Source organism: Ictalurus punctatus, chromosome 4, assembly GCF_001660625.3.
Source record: "Ictalurus punctatus breed USDA103 chromosome 4, Coco_2.0, whole genome shotgun sequence".
Classification (NCBI taxonomy): domain Eukaryota; kingdom Metazoa; phylum Chordata; class Actinopteri; order Siluriformes; family Ictaluridae; genus Ictalurus; species Ictalurus punctatus.
In genome coordinates, this window is record NC_071284.1 from 14318099 (window position 1) to 14342100 (window position 24002).

At 39.3% G+C, this 24002-nt stretch overlaps 1 protein-coding gene across 4 annotated transcripts in view; it reads right to left on the reverse strand.

The window, feature by feature from the left end:
• Positions 1–24002, reverse strand: part of LOC124626882 (hydrocephalus-inducing protein homolog) — a 60519-nt gene that overhangs the window by 19799 nt on the left and 16718 nt on the right. For 3 of the 4 annotated variants that reach the window (XM_053677993.1, XM_047153011.2, XM_047153009.2), the window contains 16 exons: positions 18677–18878; positions 16890–17073; positions 13994–14093; positions 12750–12868; positions 11919–12142; positions 11607–11674; positions 11246–11481; positions 9355–9455; positions 9126–9261; positions 8777–8941; positions 8436–8588; positions 6754–6992; positions 5917–6193; positions 5019–5162; positions 2601–2744; positions 749–1062 (listed from right to left, as the gene is read on the reverse strand). In XM_053677993.1, coding sequence (XP_053533968.1) covers positions 749–1062; positions 2601–2744; positions 5019–5162; positions 5917–6193; positions 6754–6992; positions 8436–8588; positions 8777–8941; positions 9126–9261; positions 9355–9455; positions 11246–11481; positions 11607–11674; positions 11919–12142; positions 12750–12868; positions 13994–14093; positions 16890–17073; positions 18677–18878 — 2806 coding nt within the window. Of the gene's footprint in view, positions 1–303; positions 506–748; positions 1063–2600; positions 2745–5018; positions 5163–5916; positions 6194–6753; positions 6993–8435; positions 8589–8776; positions 8942–9125; positions 9262–9354; positions 9456–11245; positions 11482–11606; positions 11675–11918; positions 12143–12749; positions 12869–13993; positions 14094–16889; positions 17074–18676; positions 18879–24002 lie in introns of those variants that run through there. The other variant, XM_047153012.2, reaches the window with a different exon arrangement.

The following is a 24002-nucleotide window of genomic DNA, read 5'->3' on the forward strand; positions in this document are numbered from 1 at the left end:
AAAAATTCCAGCAAGCCAATGTCAGAGACTGGTGGACAATTATGCAAACCACCTACAAGATTTTATTTCTGCTAAAAAGGTTGCTAAATTCTGAGGCCAAGGGTGTACTTAATTATTCCACTGAAGAATATCACATCTATTGATATTTCTGTTGAATAAATGATTGAAAATGTTATTTTTCCTTGTGGTTTTATTTCAGGTATATCAACTTTATTAATAGGCACTGTTTCAAAGATGATCAAATGTTTGCTTGTCCAAATAAGCAAAAATTTCCATGGGGTGTACTTATTTTTTCACATCACTGTAAGGGACAAATATACTGGTATACAATTCATGACAAAGTAGATAAAGTAGATAAAAACCCATAAAGCAAGCTATAAAATTATGATTCACCCAATAAAACTATGCATTTTATGGATTGAGCAGTAGCTGGCTTCTTTCCTGATGACTGTGTTTCTTGGGAGGATGGTTGATGCCAGATCTGGCACCAATGGTTAAGTGTAATCTTAAGGACACACATAAGCATAAGGTCAAACAAATGCTAATGTGCTAACACTAATTGAAAACTTTCATAGACCAGTGATAGTCTGATTTGCATAATGCTGTCTTGCATAATGTAAGTGCTATTGGATTTAAATCTTTAAATAATAGGCTCCTTGTGTTAGCTCGTCCAGGAAAATTCAGTAATTTAGTGGTAATTTGAGGGTTTACTGCACCATTCTTTTATAATCATGAAAGATGTCTCTACCTTATGTGGTAATATTGTTGGTCCAGCAGAAAAGCCCAGCGGTAGTTGACGGGGAGTGGGCTGGAATTTGTCATGGTAAGCTGCTGCTGGACTTCTGTACAGTTGGGGATGCAGCCGAAGTCCAACACATGGCTGGAGAAGTGCAGGTTGGGAAAGTGTACCTCTCCTCGCAGAGCCACGGTGTCCCGCTGTGGGTGCCCACTGTAGCTCACCAACAGCACTTCCTCAGCCACACGGCTCACAGAATCCAGCTGGTACGAAGGGTCGAAACGCACCCACAGCTCTGCTTCAGCACCAATACCCATCACCAGACTCTACATGCACCAACACAGAAGAAATAAAGAGTGAGATTAATTAATGCTTTAGGTAATGTCAAGTGAATCACTCTTCACCAAGTTCAGTAAAGCTGTTTATTTCAAAGGTGAAATGCTAAATGTTAAACTAAGGAATATTTATTAGTCACACAGTATACTTATACAGTGTAATTTCACATATTTGTTGAATTTGCCTTTGAATATAATTGGTAGGTTAAGTTTATGCATAATGTTAAATAAAGATTATCTTATGTAAGCTATTCATGATTTGCAAACATGCCCTTTCACTATTATATAAGTGGAAATTTCACTTAAATGGGTGGAAATCTTATTGCCCAATTAAAAAAGGTGGACAATTTCCCATATATTTGGCATGAGACTCAGACTTCTGGGTCTCTTATACTTCAATTTCTTAGTCTAAACATAAGTTGGGTAAGGTTGGCTATTATACTCAGCTTTATGTGCAAGCAACATACCCAAGACTAGTTAAGGAAAACATAATACAAAAACAAGACAAAAGACAAAACACCTTGACAAAAACATAATCAAGGACAGAAACCCAAAAACGTAATAAGATCATTAGAAAGCAAAAATCACATTGAACTGATCTTAAATGATTGAATCATAATCACGGAAAATAAGAAAAAATATTTCAGGGTCATGCAGCAAAACAATGACCCTAAGCACACAAGTCATTCTACTAAAGAATTTGTTAAAGAATAGTAAAGTTAATGTTTTGGAATGGCCAAGACAAAGGCCTGACCGAAATCCAATAGAAATGTTGCGGAAAGACATGAAGCAAGCAGTTCATGTGAGGAAACCCACCAACATCCCAGAGTTTAAACTGTTCTGTACTGAAGAATGGGCTAAAATTCCCCCAAACCGATGTGCAGGACTGAACAACAGTTACCAGAAATGTTTAGTTGCAATTATTTCTGCACAAAAAGGTCACACCAGAAAGCAAAGGTTCACATACTTTTCCACTTACAAATCTGCAATATTGGATCATTTTTCTCGATAAATAAATAGTCAAATATAATATTTCTCTTTATCTACTTTTAGGACTCATTCATCATATTATGTAAAGCTCATATTTATGCAGAAATTTAGAAATTCTAAAAGGTTCAACAAATTTTCAAGCACCCTTGTAATAGCCAAGGATTATATAACACCAGCCTTATAACTGTCATTTAATTCAAGACAAAAACAATCAAAGGAAACTGTCTCTACTAAAATCATCTGCACGATAACTGCATGTTAGAAAAATTTTAAATAATGACACAATGTTTGGTGGTGAATGTAATCATGTTCTCTACACGAAAGGTCTATACCAAAGGTACGTGCTAACGCAGTAAACTCAGTAAACTTTTAAACCATAATGGTCATGTGCCTCATTTAATTTTGGGGTGCTCAATAAAAAATACATGCAATAATATCCTTCTCTAATAATATCCCACCCCATCCACTCACTAATCTTCTGCCAAACCCTTCCTGAAAGTTGGCATCTCTGCCAAATAACTCTTTTTGAAGAAGGGTACCTTTGAGGAGGTGAATGAGTCATCACTGGTACAGTCACAGAGCCCAAATGGCTCAGCCAGGATGAGCTCCAGAGAGAGCGCCAATGTGGAGACATTCTTCAGATAGAGCCTCTCATACAGAGGCACAAGGGGCATACCTGGAACCTGGGGGATATAGAACAAACCTATCAAACTCAAAAAACAAACAACCACAACCTCCCAGTGGACTGTGTGATGGCAAAATATCGAGGAGGGCTGTCAATATATTCAACAATTGCAAGACTGTAGAAAAGACTGTTGTAGTTATATTCAAATTAAATATGGAACAAATAAAACATGTAGGGGCCATGGACACCTCATCTCCAGCAGTGTTCATTGGGAATATATCAGTTAGATAGTCCTGTTTTTCCTGTTAATCTTGTCTAGAACCTTAAGCAATATATTTTTTTTCAATATTATACAAAATAATAATTCTATACTAGCAATGTGATGGTGAGGAAATTTTCCCACTGGTTAATCGACCAGTAACACTGTGTAACACTGGAGGAGGGGGTGGAGGGGGGTGGGGTAAATCGGTGTGTGCCGAACACCGTATAACACCAGTAACACTGACTATCGCAGCAAGCCTATTATATACATTGTTGTAAAAGTGTCTCAAGGCAAACATAAACTCTCAGAAGAAAGCACAAACGTATTATACAACAGCATTTTATTGTACTGACATACGTTTTGTCAATGTCAGAAAAGGGCAAATATTACAAAATCTACACATAAAATATTGGGCCAAGATTCAACAGAACACTATCTAACTTATAACACTATCTAACAGTATATATAATCCAGCTTTATGAAATAGTTAAGTATCCAAAAATCACATGATTACAACTATTGACAACTGCAGCTAGCAAACGTAACCTTACAAGCAAACAGTAGCTCAAATATGTTCATCCTTTTCATTTTGAGTACAGCTTGTTTATGTCTGTTTTATTTTATTCTTTTTTAGCACTTTATTTCTTTTTATTAACATCAGTTACTGTATTACATCTGTAATTGTTTTTTTTTTAACAGTTGGATCTGACCTATTGTGGATTGCAGGAGCTTTTGTGGTAAGTTGTATGTGTAGATAGTTGTATAAAGTTGGGAATGTCTGTTGTATAACATTTTCTTGTTGACACTCACAATTATAAATCTCATACTCTGTGACTCATCAAATCTTTCCTCTGTGATTCTCCCTTACAGAGATAATAATTTATTACCTAAGGATGACTGCCCACAGTAATAATATCTTCTAGACTGCTATTAGTTCTGTAATATCAGTGCCAATATGTAGAAACCAAAATTTCATCCTCACTCCTGTCTCTTTTCCCATCCGATTCAATCATTGAGTTCCTCTTCCTTCTCGCCCCCCTCTCCTTCTAATTAATTGCTTTAGTCTTGCAGGCCCTTGTGCAGGAATTGTCTGTAAATCTAGCATGCGCTGTCAACACATAAGCATATGGGACTGTACCAGAAAAAAGAATGCTCTCAAACCAAATTAGCATTTTAAGTTCTGAAAAGGCTGCCTGGCAATGGAACTTGAAAGCGATTGTCAGAATATCATGAAGATCTATGAAAACCACTAAAGCTGAAGCTCATAGTAGGGAAAGGGTAGGAGGCTGTGCACATGTGGCTGGCTGTATGTGTGTGTGTGTGACAGAGAGAGATAGAGAGAGAGAGAGAGAGAGAGAGAGAGAGAGAGAGAGAGAGAGAGAGAGAGAGAGAGAGAGAGTGTACAGGGGGATGTGATAATGAAAGCAATATATGGCAGACAGGAAATCAGTTTCATTATAATCATGATTACTCCTGATCTGTCTGTTCTTTACATAATAGTAATCTAACAATTTACACCAAGTTACAAAAAAAGTTCTACTTTGCTTGCATGCAAAGCAATAGCCAGTGTCTAAGTCAGCCATCTATGTTTTAATTTATTAAACTGTAATTCTGCACTAAAAATATTTTTCCCCAGTAAATTGACCTTACTATTGATTTAGTGATCTCTAAAAAAAAAAAAAGGACTGCAGCACTTTCATGTCTTTTAATTGCTCTACAGACTAAGGAAAACAGTAAATAGTCCAGTTCAGCGGAATTGCCACAATTGCAAGGATATGGAAGAGAAGGACACCCTCCCACCATAATAATAATAATAATAAAGTACAAATGATGCCTAGAATTTCAGGTTTAGACCATGAAGCTGTAGCGCAATTCACTTAGATAACAAAAATGGCATGCATTAGATGCTCTCACACAACACTGGGTTCTGCCTAGTGCCAAGTGTGACCTTATTTTGATGGCATAATGACAGTATAATGAAGAAGATTCACTTTATAGAATATTAAAGGAGAGTATTTTATGAGCACACAGGTTTCAGTCAGTAACACACACAAGCTAGAGCACACAAACCTTTTCTACACAGAAGTTGAGCTGCTGAGGGGAGATATTCAAGACTGGGGCAATGAATTGGCATGTGATATCCACTGTCATGATACGCTCCTTCCCATTCTGATTCCCGACGATGGCATGGCATACCAGCCTTTCTCTTACCACCTACACACACACACACACACACACACACACACACACACACACACACACACACACAGTTAAACTTTTCATATTCAAAGCCTAAGCTGTGAGATGTGCCCCTTATTCATATTCACCTCATTCATATTCTTAGACAAGCCTGGCAGTACTGATCTGAAATACAGCCATGCTCTGTCAGGACTGAGCTTCAGTATACTGATATATGCCATAAGCGGACTGGGTTTATCTCTGCTCTTCACCTTCCCTCCTTTGTCGCTACCTATTCAATCAATAGAGGCTCAGGGCAAAACTGCCAGAGAAGGAAGGCAATATATTGCTTGGTGCAACTCGGTGCATTTCTGACATTATTTGGTACATATTATATGTATCAGGAAATGCAAATGTGGTAAATGTGATATGCTTTCGTGCATCTTGCTCCAGCTTTCAAAAACAGAGCAGAGAGCTTTACATAAACAAGCACACAACAAACTACACAATAAATAAATGACCAATAAATGCAGGCAATCCCTATATCTAAAAATAAACATATGTTCACATATGAAAAATGCATATACATTTACAACTTAATAACTGAGAGCAGCACTCTGGGATAATTAGAATTGATTAAGAACAATACTATGCATTTGGTTGTGAACATTTGTTTTGAAAACTATGTTGTTTCAGTGGGAAAAAAACAGAGTAAATTCTGTTTGGGGCTTTAAATTCAATTCAGCCATTAAGAATGTGTTATGGTATATAGGCAAAATGTTTGCTTTACTTTGGGCATATCACAGGAGCCTTCCAGCAGCATGTCGACGGAGTGACCTGGACCAAGCTCCAACCTTGTGGGTGTCAGGGAGAAAACAGGGGAACCCAAAGTTGAAGGTGCCTGTGGACTCCTGGCTTTGCCTTCCCTGGAGATAGTGAGTGGTTGGTATTTTGCGGATGGTGGGCCTATGCGGCGGAAGTGAGGAAAGCCTTCAGTGGTCCAGAAAAGCCTGTGAAATCGCTGACCTCTGTTGGTGATCCTAAAGTGATACTGGCATGGACCTGAGCTGCAGAGTAGAAACAGAAAGGTATTAATTCCAAATGTATATTAGTTGAGCAGGAGTCTTTTTTATAAAACTTTGATGTAAAAAGATCATTAACGTATATTAAGTATTGATTGCTGATTCAGCACTACTAACCTCCCTACCTCATAGCCTTGAGTACTAGTTGGCCGAAATTTAAGTTAAGTCTTATATACAGTACATAAAACCATTTTCATTTTATTTGAAGGGTACCATATACGTAGGCAAACATGATGAAGAAAACTATGTAGTATGACATACACAAAATATGTAATGATAACTCATACAGGACATTAATACATCTTAAGAACAGAATCTAATGAAACTACTGTGGAAATAAAATATGCTCACTGATCATGTCACTTTGTTTTTGTTTTGCAACATCTAAAAAGAGATATGAATTAAATTACAAAATATTATAGAATTCTAGCTAAAAGTGGCATGGCATGGGGCTGAGCAAATAGAATAAACACACGGAGACTGCAATTCACCCAAGTGGTTTTATAAAAATTTGAAACAAATATAGTTTTCATTTTACACCATACCTAAAGTGGGTTCCAAGGTCCAGATGAGGAGCAAAGGGCCGATCAGTTACGATGGTGGTACCCTTCCCTGTTGCCCACAAGGGTACTGTGCAGGTTTGGCTGCTACGGATGGCCAACTGCAATTTGTCCTGGAAGGGGAGAGTATCATCTAGACGGGCAACCAGTGTCAGTTCTAGCTGCCCCTCTGGGGGGATCTCTCCTTCTGCTGGCTCCACCCTCCAGTGAGAGTTACTCTTAGCCTGCCATCAAACGACTGTGTGTTAATATAAAATAACATACAATATTTAACTAAATATTTAACAATATTAAACTATTTAAACCCTCAAAGGTTTTATAATGTATTCTTTCCTGCAGAACTTGTAGTATGGTTATTGAAAGCACGTTCAGCACTCACTGTTAATCAGGCTTGGGGAGTAACGGAATACATGTAACGGCATTACGTAATCAGGATACAAAGAAATGGTAACTGTAATCTGTTACAGTTACATGAAAAATCAAAGTAATCAGATTACAGGTACATTTTGTAAAAAATGGCAATACTATTTTGGGATTATACATTTCAATACATTACATTCATTTAAAAGCAAAGAAATTAATCTTTTGACATAACACAATATAGACAGCTGCTTGATTACAGTTCTGGTTCTCTCTTGTCAGTCATGACACACATGAGTAACCTCCTGGTGCATGTGCAAATAAATTTTGCGCAGAGTGAATTTGGTAGAAAGTAACACAAATTGTTCTCTGAAATGCTTTTGTTTGGGTGTCCTCTTTTTCAGACCGTAAAAAAGCTTCCGGCCAGGATTTCTAAATTTGTTTCAAAAAATTTCTTAAAATGTTGCATACACACATATACAACTCAAGAACTTAAATTTTCATATCAAACATCAGAATGGGGGAAAATGTGATCTCAGTGATTCTGAACAGTTTGGACATTCTCCTCTGGACTTTCTCATCAACAAGGCATTTCCACCCACAGGACTGCCTCTCACTGGATGTTTTTTTTTTCACACTAAACTCTAGAAACTGTTAGGTGTGAAAATCCTGGGGGATCAGCAGATTCTGAAATACTCATACCAGCCCATCTGCCAACAATGATTCCACTGTCAAAGTCACTGTTATCACAAATTCTCCCCATTTTAATGTTAGTTCTGAACATTAACTGAAGCTCTTGAATTGTATCTGAATAATTTTTATGCATTGAACTGCTGCCATATGATTGGCTGATTGGATAATTGGATGAATGTAAAGGTGTTCATATTAAAGTGGCCAGCAAGAGTATACGGACAAAGAAAAGTTATAAGTTACACTTATAAATAAGATACTGCATATGACTTCCAGGGACTGATTAGGCTTGGTTTTATTCTTAGGCATTGGAAAATTGGTCCCCAAAATCAGACTAAATAAAAAAAAAAGAACAAACGATATTTCAGAGAGTGTGGCCTGATACAACTGTTCAGTCTAATACAAAAGGAATGACAAGGCAATGTTCAATGTGCAGTCGACAAACCACTCAGCCAATTACCTTATTTATTTTACACTCAATTAAGCTAATAATCAATTTAGAATAAATTAACTAGCACCTGGGCTGTGGGGGGAAATGCATGGTCTAGTATAAAGAGAAAGTATACTGATCACTGCTTGTCGCATTTTGGCTATTATTAAAATAGGGCTAGACCCACCATTTGTGCCAAGAACTGGGCCGGAATGGGGGAATGGTTGAACAACTGCAGCGTCCTTGGGATGTCAGTGAGCACTGGGATGGTGCCAAAGTGTAGTTCAGTGGCAGAAAGGGAGACAATTGGACCCTGCCCAATGCAGGACAGGAGCAACTCCTGTGGGAGACAGAGAGGAACTGGAGGAGCAAAAGGTCATAGAATGAAATTGAAAATTACAGCTGATTCAATTTGTAGTTCAACTGAAATAATAAATATACTGTGAGCAGTGTGAATAAAATAGGCAATGGTTAAATCTCTTTGCCTGCATCTTATACATGTATGCACATATATACATATATGCTCACCAGTGGAGGATCCTGTTGGCCTAAAATTGCAATGAGAGCAGTGAGTTGCACTTGGCCCACTGTTTTAGCCTGAAGAACAAGAGGAATCTGCTCAGTACTGTATGGTTGGATCACTCCTCGTGGATGAGCAGTAGAGTATAGTAGAGACGGGTTCTCCTCATACTCCTGCGTATACATAGACACAGTGTTGCTCACATGCTGCTCAGAGGGGCATGCAGAATATACTATACAACTTATTTAATTATGTAGTACTATGGGATAAAAAGAGCCTCAATCCTCCTTTCAGTTATTTTATTCTTAAGATTTCCTATCCTTAACCACAAGATACATGGATTTCATGTCATTTTACCTGGGCTAGTAGGCCATAGCATGCAGGGAGGTTTGTGTCATTAATCAGCCTGATGGTCTGCTCATAGGGATAACCCAGGAAGCAGTGCTGGAACTGAAGCATGGAACTCTCCAGGTGCACTTCTGGAATAACACAACTGTAGAGAAAGTTGTCCACAAAGTAATAACCTTTATTTACTGTACATCTTTTGGGTATAAACAGAATGAGTGTGTCATCATAAATGTACTACCTAGCCTTAATTGGGAGCGCTAACACCTCCTCCCCAACTCCATGCACATCCACCACCAGTGCCAGACTGTATTGCTGCACTGTATTGGAGCACAAGGTCACCTGCAGCAGAAACATATTATATTACTGTTTATTACACTGCTCACCTCTAGATGTACCCAATGGGGGAAAAAAATCTGTAAACAATATCACAGTGCCTGGATATGTTTAAATGATATGAATCGTGTATATAATTATCCCAGAATCCAGAATTATCCCTGTATAATCAGTTCATATATGTATGAATTATAAGTTCATACAGCGGCTCTGCTGTGCAGTCAATCTAGTACTGACCACAGTACAAGTAAACCACAGACAGACACTAGACACAGCAGTCAGATGCTGATAAATAATACTGCAGCAGAGTTCTTTAGTTAGCACTTCCTAGTCCAGTGCACCTGTCATTAAGTGGTCCTGAGGGCCAGATGTACATGTGTCAGCAGGTGCTGTGAAAAACATGAGTTCTTGTAGCCCCAATATGCTCTGACAACCAGTCTGACAATAATGTTTAATTTACTGAGGCTATAGCTCATCACATAAACTTTGGCTGTGACGTCTCCTAAATGCACTCTGTATATTGGGGTTTAGAAGCTGCTGTGAAATAGTCCATCCATCCATTTTCTATACCACTTATCCTGCTGGGTCTCGAGGAGCCTGGACCCTATCCCAGGGGGCATGGGGCACAAGGCGGTGTACACCCTAGACGGGGTGCCAATCCATCGCAAGGCACAATCACACACACATTCAAACAAAGCTCGAAACTCTAATATTAAAATATTGCATCATGACACAAAATGTCTATGAGAATGTGTGAAAAATAAATAAATAAAAATAAACCACACACTTACTAACAATGGCTATCCTGCTCTAAGCAGCTAATTTGCACCTTTCTTTTGGACAAAACCACATGCAAAGCCATCCATCACTAACTGCCCAAAATAAATAAATCAAGCGAAATATGAATATGAATATCCCATTTCTCCACATATTTTGTCCTGACTTCCCATCATTCATAATATATACTAATACTAATACTAATTCAAATGTGCATGAGAGAATGAGGACACACACTGCATGTTCCCTTGTACATGGTGCACTTAGACTCATATGCCAGTTTCACACTTAACATGCTGGGGGTTTTTTTGCACAGAATTAGCCCTAATTGAACTAAAAAATTGGTGCAAACAACAACATATCCAGCTGTGAGAGACCTCACCCAGTGAAGCAAGATCCAGCTGCTGATCAATCAGGCAGACCTTTCTAAATCACCCGCCCTCGTTTAACTTTACACAGTTGACAGAGCTATTAAAGAATGAGACCAGGACATCCTGCATACTGACAGGAGACACCCCCTCCCCCAGTGAAGCTCACAGACACCCAGACAAAACCAGCAGATAAGTCCTTTCAATGCATATGACAGCTACTGCTGATGTAAAGGGCCACTGGCTGACAGGTACACACAGTGCCGGACATCTGGTAAGAGAAGCAAGGTGATGGAGCTAAGAGAGTTATCTGAGCTTCTGGTTTTTTTTGTCTGCTCGCTCATTTTCAGTTTTTACAACAGCAAGCCTTTAAAAGCCTTTTTAAGCTGATTAGGGATTAGAGGTCTGTTCTGTTTTTAATGGATGTAAAATTTTGAGTTCTGCTCGGTCAATTTTGAAGGCAAAAGATAAAAAAAAAATAGATTAAAGACATTTTTTTTTCCTTTTGGGAGACTGTATTGTTAAAAAGGGCAGACAAGACGGTCTATCTGAAGTGATGCAGGCTAACCTTTGCATAGTGAATTCAATTCTAATTTGTGTCAAATTTGCAGTGAGAGGTCAAAGCAGGATCTATTAAACAAAGAGTCCTACCTTGATGTCCATTTGGCTCTGAGCCCGGATGTTGCCTGAACTGGGTGTCACCCTGAATTCTTGAGGCCTCTCAGATGCCCTGTCTCCTGGCTTCCAGTCATTCCTGTCCAGCTCTGTTACCTGCTCTGTACTGGTCACACTGTCCCTCCCCATCCCATCTCCAGGGATCCGCAGGCCAAAACTCATAGATACCAATGAGGTATTGCTAAGTGAGCAGGTCAGTGTGTGAGGAAAGCCTTTTGAGGTCAATGCAGAGAGTAGAAGCAAAGAAACAGAGAAAATAATCAGGAAAATAGGAAGTGGTACTGGGATTTTTGGTAAGCAGGTGATCGTGGCTATTGTCAATACAAAGTTCATTTACCAAAGGATACATCTCCAAAGTCGAGCACAGGAATGTTAAAATGAAACGTCGGGCCCATTACACACCCCCTGCAACAAACAACAGGACAAAGAGCTTTTCATTAAACTTCACATTACCCCTTCTGAAGTGAAGGTCACTGGTCATGCAACAAGTAATAAATTCATTCATTCATTATTTAATTAGTAAGAACAAAAATGCTTAAAAAAAAAAAAAAGATTGTGACAGGGAAAACCAAAAAAATTGAGCCATTTGTAAGATGACAGTGAAGAGCAGCAGCACATAGGCAGAATCAGTCAACAATAAGACAGTTACCTGAATGTGAGGATGAGAGGCTGGGGATTCCCCGAAACAGTAAAATAAAACTCCTCTGAGAATGTGCCCAGTTTGTCAGAAGAGAAGCGGACCTCCAGAACATGGCAGGCCCCAGGCGGCACCATGCCCTCAGGAGGGCTGAAGGAAAAGCACAGACCCATGGCTGTAGTGGGAGGCATGAGCCTATAGGGGGCATCTATAAGTCCCTTATTGCTCACAGGCACCTTGGGTAAAAGTAAGAGCAGATAAAGCACAGAATCACAATCTGTTTCTAATAGTTGTGGTTTGAAAAGGCAAGTGAACCAAGTAGAATGCATGGAAACAAATTCAGTAAGTAAGAGTTGGATTTTGATATCAATCACTGTGTTTGCTAACCACTGGGATGTTTCCTAAATTTAGTTACATAACAGTTCTTGTTGTTACAGCTTTGTGTTATAGTTAGATTACAATTAGTTCAATTAAAATCAGAAAAGCCTGCATCGACACACTGACATTTTTAAAGTACTTGTGCCATTTTCAAACTTATAAGCTTCCAAAATATATTTTAATTTAGTTGCATAAAATGAAGTATTACATAGCTTCCTATATTTTATATGTCTTTAATAATTTCTCTCCTTTCAAAGATAATATAATTACAAACATATTTTTATGTGCAGAAATCATATAACCAAGTGGATGACATTAAATGACTTCCAGTGATCTATCTTTAAATGACATCTTAAAGACTTGTTTCACTTTGAATACAGAGTCAAATCAGCTAGGGTTTATAGGGCTATCTTATCTATTGCTAGGGATGACTTTTGCAAGGACAGTAGTTGTGCTTATTCATACCTCATAGCTGTGCTTGGATCCAACAAAAATGTTGCCAATGTCCAGCAGATCAACGTTAAACTGCAGTTTGGGCCCCATGCTTTCTCCCTTTATACGCAATGGCAAACGAGACTCTCTGCCTGCATGAAGACATTTGTAATACATCACTGGCTTCATATCCTGAAGCAATACAGTGGATTAGTAAAATAAAAAATAAGTAGCAATATATATTTGCTCAGCCACCTCTTACTCTTGCTGGTTTGATTGATAAGCTACAAACTATCCCTTTATTAAAAGCTTAACTGAGCTTAAAAAGTACCTAATTAAAACCGACCACATTTAGTATATATGATAAATACAGTACATGAATTTCAATCAACTATAAAACAAGGCAGGATATCATAATGTACCCCAAGGAAATTAATATAGAACTAAGCAACTGTGGTCTATAGACCAAAGCATTCATCGGTATAAAATATAGACAGATCAGTCATTGTTAGGCAAGAAAAATCCCTTTAATAAGATGAAGAATGAGAGGACAGGACCAAAATATTTTGCAGTGTCTATGAATTTTGTCACCACACTTTCTTGGAATGATCCTCTGACAATCTAGTGCAAATGTGAGGTTTTCTATAATAATTCCTTAAATTTATATAGTACTTTTTAGGCACTCAAAGCGCTTTACGTTGTATGTGGGAAAATCTCCTCACCCACCACCAGTGTGTACTAACCACCTGAATGATGCAACAGCAGCCAGAATGTCCACCACACACCAGCTGCTGGTGGAGAGGAGAGGAGAGTGATGTAACCAATTCAGGGATGGAGATTATTAGTGGCCATGATAGATAAAGGGCCTATTGGGGATTTTTTTTTATGACCACAGAGTCAGGACCTCAGTTTAACGTCTCATACAAAAGACGGTGCTGTTTTTACAGTATAGTGTCCCTGTCACTATACTGAGGCATTAGGACCCACACAGACCACAGGGTGAGCACCCCTGATGGCCTCACTAATACCACTTCCAGCAGCAACCTTAGTTTTCGACAGGAGGTTTACCATCCAGGTACAGGCCAGGCTCAACCCTGCTTAGCTTCAGTGGGAAACCAGGCCAGAGCTGCAGGGTGATCTGGCTCTGGTTTTCTATGACAGATGGGCTTAAATTCCCACATGCAAATCACTCAACAATTGGCTTTGAAAGAAGAAGACAACTTAAACATTTACAAACATATTCATTTCAAATACAACAATATTATGTTAACCAGTACCAGTGACATCACAGAATATGGTGTGTTGGTAAAGTTTGGCTTCTTGGGGTTTGAAGATGATGCTAATTTCTGCTGTGCGGTTTGGCCAGATGTCCCCCTCCTGTAAGCAATACAGAGAGATATTAACTCAACCATAATATTCTTTACACTCCGCTTCATTAAACACTGCACCCCCAGGCACTTCACTTGCTTTTAGATGTGTTTGAAGGCAGTGCTGTCTTGAATAGAACATGTAAAGAGTAATGAATGTAAATTGAATGAAACAGTATTGTAAAAAACTCAATAGCTCAATAGTTTCCACAACAGAGACTACAAAGCTACAATTAAAAACAACTGTCTGTCTCCAGGTTATGGTGTACGGTAAGCTTTATGCTACAAAAGTAATTCACCTTATAATGCACTAGACAATAACATCATATCACATATAACTATACAACTATAATGCAAAGATGTTTGCTGATGAGGCTGCCCTTTGCTAGTTAAATGAGTGTTATTTTTCAACTGAGGAGAAAGACATTCTTTTTCAAACAGACATAAAGTTGCATATAGTCCAAGAAAAAAATTGTGTATGAAAACATGCACAGCAGACAAAATACACAGTAAAAAAGTGAAATCCATGACTTAACACATTATAATGGAATTCGCAGTGCTACATGGCACAGATTTCCTCGACTTGTGCTTTTTAGCGATACGAACATAGATAGGCAGCACTGTTTAATGTGGACTTTAGGTGCATTCTGTTTAGCAGGTAGCAGCTATCTGCATGGGACGGTCATTCTTAGGAACGTGAAAATGTTGCACAAAAATGTGAGACACAGTGTTTCACTGATACAGTGATTGTCCTAATATTAATGTTATGGGAGGAGTGAATGGAGGAGACAGGGAACATGTTTCATCAACGTGCTGAGCTGGTATCTTGGGGAGCAAATTAAACCACTGAGACAGATCTGTCTCTATCATCCAGGACAGGTGGTATGATTGAATGAGAAAATGAAAAGACAGACACGGGTCCAAAACCACAGCAGACAAAACCATTTACTCACCCATCCAGAACAAACCCACAAAAAAAGATATGGATTCTGCTTTAAAGTGTGAGTTCTGTGACTTTAACTGTAGCATGGTTGTTAGTTCCAGATGGGCTGGTTTGAGTATTTCAGAGGCTATCATGGGCACAGGCTCATTCAAACCGGACAGTTGAAAATTAGAAATAAAAAATCACCTGTTTTTTTTTCTGGTCTTCAACTGTCCACTTTCAGTGAGTCTGTGCACATGAATGCCTCATGTTCTTACTCTTAGCTGACAGGAGTGGAACCTGATGTGGTCTACTACTGCTGTAGCCCATCCACTCAAGCTTTATGTGTTGTGCATTCTGAGGTGCTTTTCTTCTCACCACGGTTGTAAAGAGTGCTTATTTGAGTTACTGTAGACTTCCTTTGAGCTCAAACCAGTCTGGCCATTCTCCAGGCTTCAGGTTGGTCTGTGCAACACAATATGGCCAAGGGTTTGTGTGTTAGGTTTGCTGTTATAGTAATAACCTCCACAGGCTTCCCACTAGATTTTGGAACGTGGCTGTGGGGATTTGTGATCATTCAGTCACAAGAGTATTAGTGAAGTCAGGCATTGATGTTGGGTGAGGAGACCTGGAACACAAAGGTGTTCTGTGGTGCTGAGGTCAGGGCTCTGTGCAGGCCACTTGAGTTCTTCCATTTCAACTTTGACAAACCATGTCTACATGGACCTCTCTTTGTACACAGGCACATTGCCATGCTGGAACTGGTTTGGGCCCCTTAATTCCAGTGAAGAGAATCTTAATTCTACAGCCTACAAAAGAAATTCTAGACAACTGTGTGCTTCCAAACTTGTGGTAGCAGATTGGGGAAGTCCTCCATATGGGTGTGATGATCAGGTGTCAACATACTTTTGGCCATGTAGTGTACATGGCCACTGACATGAGAGTTTCACTGTGAACTAGTCTAGACAGCACATGTGCATTTGTTTTGGAGGCATGGCTTTAGAAGGAATACTGATGGGAGGAGCTAGCTATATTTGTTTGAATTTTGAATTTCAAAGTAGGATCTTCTGGCAAAAATCCCTGACTTGGGATTGTAAATTGATTGAATGATACAGTTAACTTCGCTTAAGTTAAATTATAGTATTTAATGCAGCATAAATCATATATACTCTTTAAAACATTCGATTGGTATCTTACTAACTCTATGGTTATATTTTAAAGAACCCAAACCCCTTATTACAGTATTACAGTAGTTATTAGGCCTTGTTAGAGTATTAATACCAGTCCCCATTCCTTTGTATTTAATACTCAGATGTATGCAGTGTTTCTTTGGGTAATATATTTTCTAATATGTTCAAGAAAATATTTTTTCTTAAGTATGTTTTTTTATATTGCACATCATCCATAAGCTTAAATTTTGTCATACCCCTTAGCTTTAAACACTGACTTTCCACATTTTTAAATAGCATCAGAGGATTTCTTGTTATCTAAATATGTCACAAAGTATTCATGCAATTGTCTATATATTTAAAGGAAACCTGTCCAAATAGAAAAGGCAGGTCAGGATTGTTATGTGGATTTGGTGTGTGAAATGGTGCAGGTTTAATTAGACACTACATATATTAATAAATGTAGAATGTTTTTAAGTTGATAAGTTGAATTATTGCAATGGTTTGTTAAATATATAATTTTATATTTCTGTATAAAGTGTAATAAAACATTTAGCAGTGTTTATGTTTATGCTATCTACATACTACATATAGTTCTGTTCCATTTTACTTCAATTCTATTCTATTTTTAGATTTATTCAGTTAAAGGAATTGGGAATTTCTTCAACCACTGGTTTTTTGTGTTTGTGTGTGTGTGTGTGCACCCATTAGACACCTGTGGCTCTATGATGATGTGTTGGTCACTGAAAGGCAGACTGTCCTGATGAAGCTGCTTGCATCTGTGCTGGAAGGTACGTGAGAGCACTGAGAGGTGGTCTCGGACAATGGGGTCAGCGCCACACTCTGTTAAAAACTGGTCCATCTCATCATCCTCCTCCTGCTGCAGCTCAGAAATGAGCCTAGATAGAAAATGAAATGGAGGGAGATAGAAAACAGGAGAAAGAGGGAAAGGGTCAGATTAAAATACAAAATCCTTGATATTCATCACTGATTTTGTAAGGGAGAGCATCTCAGCCCCTTTAAGTGGAGCAGTATTCTGATAGATATGATTAAAATTTAACAAGACGATGTAAGATATTTTATGATAAGCCAATCCACAAACCCAGGTTTAACCCTTAAATCACAGGACATATTGGTGGGTCCAGACTTCCATTGTTTATACTTGTAACTACATGCCTTTCATATTCATTCCACTGTAGTTACTGAATAAACCAAAGCACATTTATTGCACACTTATTGAATAATATTCTTTATGAAAAACTGAATAATCTGGAGATTTCTTGCATTTATAACCCACACCATGCTCCTGTCAGCTTTGAGCTCACCTGGATACCCTAAAGACTTATCCAGACAAGATTACCCTCTGAAGCAGGTTCAAACATAAACAGACAAAGGAAGTATAACAGACTCACACTTCCTAAGAACTGCTGCTATAATCATAAAGACTGGCCTATGCTAATCTAACAAAATTATACCAAACTTTCTTTCTAAACATTTAATATGTTTTCTCTGTTCCTGTCTGACTGTATAGTGCAGAGGTGAAGTCAGTGAATGTGGGAGGAAAGTGGTAAAGTACTACTGTATTTTACGTCAAGTACAGCTATGTGCCAAATCCAACAGGCTTGTGGAGTGAAACAACTTTACGTTGTTTGCTCAACCCTTCACCATCAGTGGGGACACAGTCAGTGATGATCTTCAGATGGAACTAATTGAGCTTCAGTGTGATTAAGAACTGAAACACAAGTTCAGGTCCCTTCCCTTGACAGACTTCTACAAACGTGTCCCACCAAACAGGTGCCTAAAGATGTGTAAACAGGCACAAGTGATGCTTTCTCTGTTTGGCATACCTACCTCTGTGAGCAGACTTTCAGTCTGACGAACTTGAACAAGTGTAAACTGAGAAGCAAACTAACTGACTCTCACCTAGATAATACCCTGTCAGTAAGTCAGCTGCAGTCAGATTCGGAAAAAACTTTTGAAAAATAAGGACCAGCTTCATGTCTATCATTAGATGTCACTGATATTGCAAGCATATGGCTGCATTGCTTACAGCTTGAATTATTAGGCATTGAACTCTACTGTACTATAAATGGGATTGTTTCTATGTTTTCATTGTACTATAAGTTTCATTGAACTATAAAACTTGGCAAATAAACCTGCCTTAGTTAAGCAGATTACAGAGTGATGTTTTCTATTTATTTATTTATTTATTTATTTGTTTATCTATCTATTTATGTATTTATTTATAAATATTATAAATGAGGGGAACCATGGCAACTTTAATTATAATATAATGGAGCATTTTATAATGCAACGTTTACTTTCGGCCCACGGCCCTTAATCAAGTTTGGTGTTTTGGCCCTTCACAGGAAAAAGTTTGGGCACCTCTGGTATAGTGTAATGAACATAATCAACATAAGATGCTTTGTTGATTTGAATTATAATCTTGGAATTTAAGAAAACTGAAGTTTTGAGAATCTGCTTTAGTCAAACTAATTAGACCTTAGTCTATACTGTTCCTCCTCCTCCTCAGTGGCAAAACTCTTCCACTGGAAATGCACTATGGAGTCACTTCTGTTCAGGATAGCCACTGTGCGCTGGTTAGCCATGGTGATATAGGTCTTCTCCACCCACAGTGAGTTTTTATCCAGCCTCACGTTGATATCTGTGGAGGCTCCATACAAACTGATGTAAATGTCTTCTCCTATAAGAACAAAAATAGATTACTTTGGATTATTATTCACCTCTTGAATTATCAGCACACTGAACTAAGCAAATATACACTGGAGTCACAGGAGTTCTACATGTATTGATTAGCATTAAGGTACTCATTGTGTTTGATAAATGACATTTGTACTCAGCAGACCTTGTTTAAGTAAAATTCTAAATAGTTCAAATACTTTGAAGGGATAAAAGATTAAGATGAAGACAAGTACAGTTTTTAAGTACTTTGGAATGAACACCAAAGTGGCACTGCTGGACTGCTAAGTTGGCACTTAATTATCTATTTAGACAAGTACTCTCCAGGGGCATGCAGTCACATGACTCCACAGCAACCAACAACATAAAAAATGCTATTCAAAACAAGGGCCCAAGTCAGGAGCAGAGTAAGTTATACCAGTATTTTGACTGATTTTTATTCATTTGGCTACATTCAAAGCAGCAGCTTCATGCTCGACCAGATATCCTGACCTAGAAAAACAATGACGGAAAACACACTCACAGCCCAGCACACAAAGTGGAGTATTCAAATAATAATAATAAAAAAAACACAGGGTATGGTTTTAGTTTGTATTGACATTGCAGGTCAAGGGATTCATCAGAAACGAGCTCTAAAAGTGTCTCTTTGAAGTCCCCCTAAAGAGCTAATATAGATTATACAGTGTAATTGGTTTTGTTTTTATATTTTTACACAGTCAGGTAAACTGTATCCTTTACCAGAAGTCAAGTGTTCTAGCACTCAAAAGACTGACACTCAGAGGAACCTGTATAAAAAAACTGCAGGCGATAGCTTCAACAGCACATAAGGAATATAAATGTACTGTACTGTAAACTGAATTCACTGTAAACTGAGAACCTCACAGTGATTCTAAACAGTATTTTTACACTGTCCAAATTCTTTTCCAACATACAGAAAAATTATGAGCTCTGCAGAAAAAATACAGTGCACATTTTTGATGTTTCACAAATGATTGCATTTATATGAGTGTTGCATGCTTTCTGCATCTATTTTTCTCACAATGAAATCAATAAGAAATCATGGTTCTTTCTCATGGCTGTTTTCTATAGAGACCTAGACACAAACAGGGAGGTCACCTGAGGCCTGCAAGATGATCACTTGATGCCCAATGGGGATATTTTAGTATCAATTGCAATGTTTTTCCTGCTCTTTAATAATAATAGCTGTTCAAACAACATACAGAGCACCATATTATTCACATTTACAGTTGTTATTGTAATTTCTTTCAGAGACAAAACTTGTTTCAATGTCTGACTAATCACATCGAGTAAACCACATTATATAGAAAGAGTAAACCACATTATTTGTCTGAAATAAAACCACAGATCCTCAAAAAGGGAACATAAATTGATTTTTGTCTCAATTTAAAAATAAAATAAAATAAAATAAAATATTAACAGTGATGTTCAACTGCTAAGATAGAGGAAAATGCTTTGGGGGGGGGGGGGACAGAAAAAGGTGGGGTCTTGAAAAATAAGACTTAACATCATTAACACTATCAGAACAGAGCTGACATAGTAGGCAAATAACAGACAACACACACACACACACACACACAACATTTGTCATGCCTTGTGAGGACCTTCCACTGACATAAATAATAATACAGCTAATTAATTATATGCCTACACCTAAACCTACCACTAACCTTAACCTAAAAAAAGGAAACTATTGATTCTTTAATTGTATTTTTTTTTTTTCAGAAAAGAAAAGACAAAGACTATCCCATAGTAAATAAATGTGAAAAAAGTTCAATTTTTGGAGATGGGTAAGGGTAAAAAATGAATCTGATTTTAGTAAAAGTTTATATTAAAACATTCTCTACACAGAAAGGTGTATATTAAGAACTGTGGACCGAGTTTTGTGGATAGACATATGTGTATGTTCTAAACACTGGTCCAAATAGATCAAAACAGTATACTAGTGTTGCACCAGTAGTACTGCCTACTGCAAAGTGACCTACTATTCTGACAAAGAAATTAGCCTAGTTAAGATTTTCAACTGTGAATCTGTTTAAATGGCCCATGCAGAATTTAACTGCAAAAATATAGCTAGCTAGAACTTGACAATTGTAAAGCAGAAGTTTACATGCGATAAATGTGTGGCCTGCTTTGCTCACTTCCGTTTCTCTTCACTGACACTAATTCACTGGACTAAAAAGCTGATCAGAGAACTCTCTTACATAGTCAGCCTTGGATACTGATTCAATAAATTTATGATTTCCCAGGGTCATTATTCACAGTTGAGATAAGCAAACATAGTGAGTTAATGCTCAAATAGCACAGAAACCTGCAATCAAACGGTAACAGGACCATTCAACCCAAAGACTGTGTAAGATATCCAAGTAAGCAGAGCTGGGTAAGAGAAAGAAAATATAATTATGTATTGCTTACCTCACTATTACAACACATACAGTAACAACAAACATTTGGTGCAGTTTGGTGGATTTTGTACAGTACAGCACATTTTTGTTTGTTTGTTTTTGGTTTAATGTGTGAAAACTCACTATAGATTTTTTTTTTGTTACTAGGCAGCTGTTCTATTTCATTAGTTATCCCTGTCTAAGTCTTGACATTTATCCGCTAGTGAGACTACTGTAGGTCCCTTAGACATCTTGTCCCCAAACACTGTAATGAGATTTCACTACCCTGTGAACAGCGTTAATGGCAAAGGAGCTGTCAGTAATACCCAAGACTTAATTCATAATCAAAAAAATTCACAGAATGAGATATGCATGCTACTTTGAATACAAGAAACTATTTGTCATAGCAAAGTTGGAAATATGCATTGTTCTATTTATAGCATCTGTTTGGGGGGGAAAACATTACACTATTATTGAGAGGTGGGATTACTCTTGTATATACTATAAACAAAAATAATTAGAGTGGAAATAACTACTCCAAACCGTTTTCCTGTCCTCCTAACAGTGGGTCAACTATCTTGTTAAAGCTACAGCTAATCAGGTAATAAAGCAGATCACAACTGTGTTATGTCTGCTACGCCACGGCCGGCAGAGGGCACTGCGGCGCAGCTTCCAACAAGACATGTGACACTATTGCTTTGGTTTTGTTCTCTTCCTGCTTGGACATTGGCTGGATGTGCGAGGGTGTACCTTAATTTGAGCCAGGTGTTTATGTTTAGTGCAATTACGTTGACTATTTAAACCCCTTGTGTGGCTGCGCACTTCGCGCAGTATTATTGGTTGCAGCGTTAGTAACGTTTGTAGTGTTTAGCGTGTGTGTTAGTTCAGTAGTGAATGCGGGTAGCATGCTAGCGGTCTCATGTCCCTGTTCCGTTCCCGAGTAATGCCTAGGCCTTAGTCCTGTTCAACCTAGACCACGTTTCTTGTGTTTGTTTGTTTCTTTGTTTATTAATAAAGACAGCGCTCCTGCACTTACTTCCTGTCCATCCCTGTGTTTCGTTACAGAATACTACGCCCAGAAATGGAAGTAGCAGGAGAGCCTGGAGTCCGAAAATTTCTTTATTTTTGGAACTTCCCGACAACGGAGGAGTACTATGCCTGGTAGCGCAAGCAGCAGGAGGAACACCAAGCTGCGCTATGGAGGCAGCAGGAGGATTTGCGGCGTAAGCAGCGGATGGAAGAAGCAGATTGGCTGCTCCGGGGCATGGAGGAAGTGCTTCACTCCTGTCTCATGGAGCGGAACAATGCACCACCATGCTGCCCTGCTAAAGATCCAGTCATGGTGCCCAGTCCGGAAATGAAGGCTGGCCAGAACGTTTTTTGGAGGGAGCAATGACGACCGCAGAGCTCCAGCCTGAGACCTACGGGGAGGTCTCAGCCATGGAGCTCCAGTTGGAGGTTAACATGGCAACCTCTGGGCCCCTGTCTCAAGTCCAGCCTGAGACCTACGGGGAGGTCTCAGCCGTGGAGCTCCAGCCAGAGGTTAACATGGCAACCTCTGGCCCTCTGTCTGAGGTCAACTTGGTGGCCTCAGAGCTCCAGCGGGAGACCTGCGGGGAGGTCTCAGCTGTCGAAGAGGCCGTCCTGCTGTCCTGCACAGCTGTGGAAGCGGTCCTGCTGTCCAGCCTGGCTGAGGAGGCCGTCCCGCTGCCCTGCCCGGCCGAGACAGGTACCCTGAGCTCCAGCCCTGCTGAGGACGCCCCTCAGAGTTCCAGTCCCTCTGGGGACGCCGCCCAGCCTTCCAGTCCCACCGGGGGTGCCGCTCAGCCTTCCAGCCCCACCGGGGACGTCGCCCCTCATTCTTGTGCTGCCAGGAGCGGCGCCCAGTGTTCCAGTGCCGTCGGGGGCGGCTCCCAGGCTTCTCATGCTGCCGGGGGTGGTGCTCCGCCGGTCTGCTGCCCGGCGGAGGCCACCTCGTTTTCTGTGGCAGCGAAAGACAGCTTTCCCAGGGGACCCAGGAACCCCGTTGGAGGGGGGTTTTTGGCGCTCCGGGAGAGGCGCCTTTGGTGAGGGGTTCTGTTATGCCACAGCCGGCAGAGGGCACTGCGGCGCAGCTTCCAACAAGACACGTGACACTATTGTTTTGGTTTTGCTCTCTTCCTGCTTGGACATTGGCTGGGTGTGCGAGGGTGTAGCTTCATTTGAGCCAGGTTATTATGTTGCAGCATTAGTAACGTTTGTGGTATTTAGCGCGTGTGTTAGTTCAGTAGTGAATGCGGGTAGCATGCTAGCGGTCTCATGTCCCTGTTCCGTTCCCGAGTAATGCCTAGGCCTTAGTCCTGTTCAACCTAGACCGCGTTTCTTTTGTTTGTTTGTTTCTTTGCTTATTAATAAAGACAGCGCTCCTGTGCTTACTTCCTGTCCATCCCTGTGTTTCGTTACAATATCTAACTAAGTGATTCAGCCATACTCTATGTGATGGGGAAGCCATGCAATGGCAGCTTAATGTGAAGATAAAATCAGGAGATACCATAAGGTGCTAAATTAAAAATGATACTCCCCTATTGGGCTCAAAGTGGTGGTTTTAGAAATGTGTGCATGAGCAAATGTTAAAAGCTCTAGCCTTCTGAAGACCTGTGTGTTCATGCACTGAGACAGCTCAAACACATTCAGTAGAGCATGTGAACACACACACACACACACACACACACACACACACACGTCCA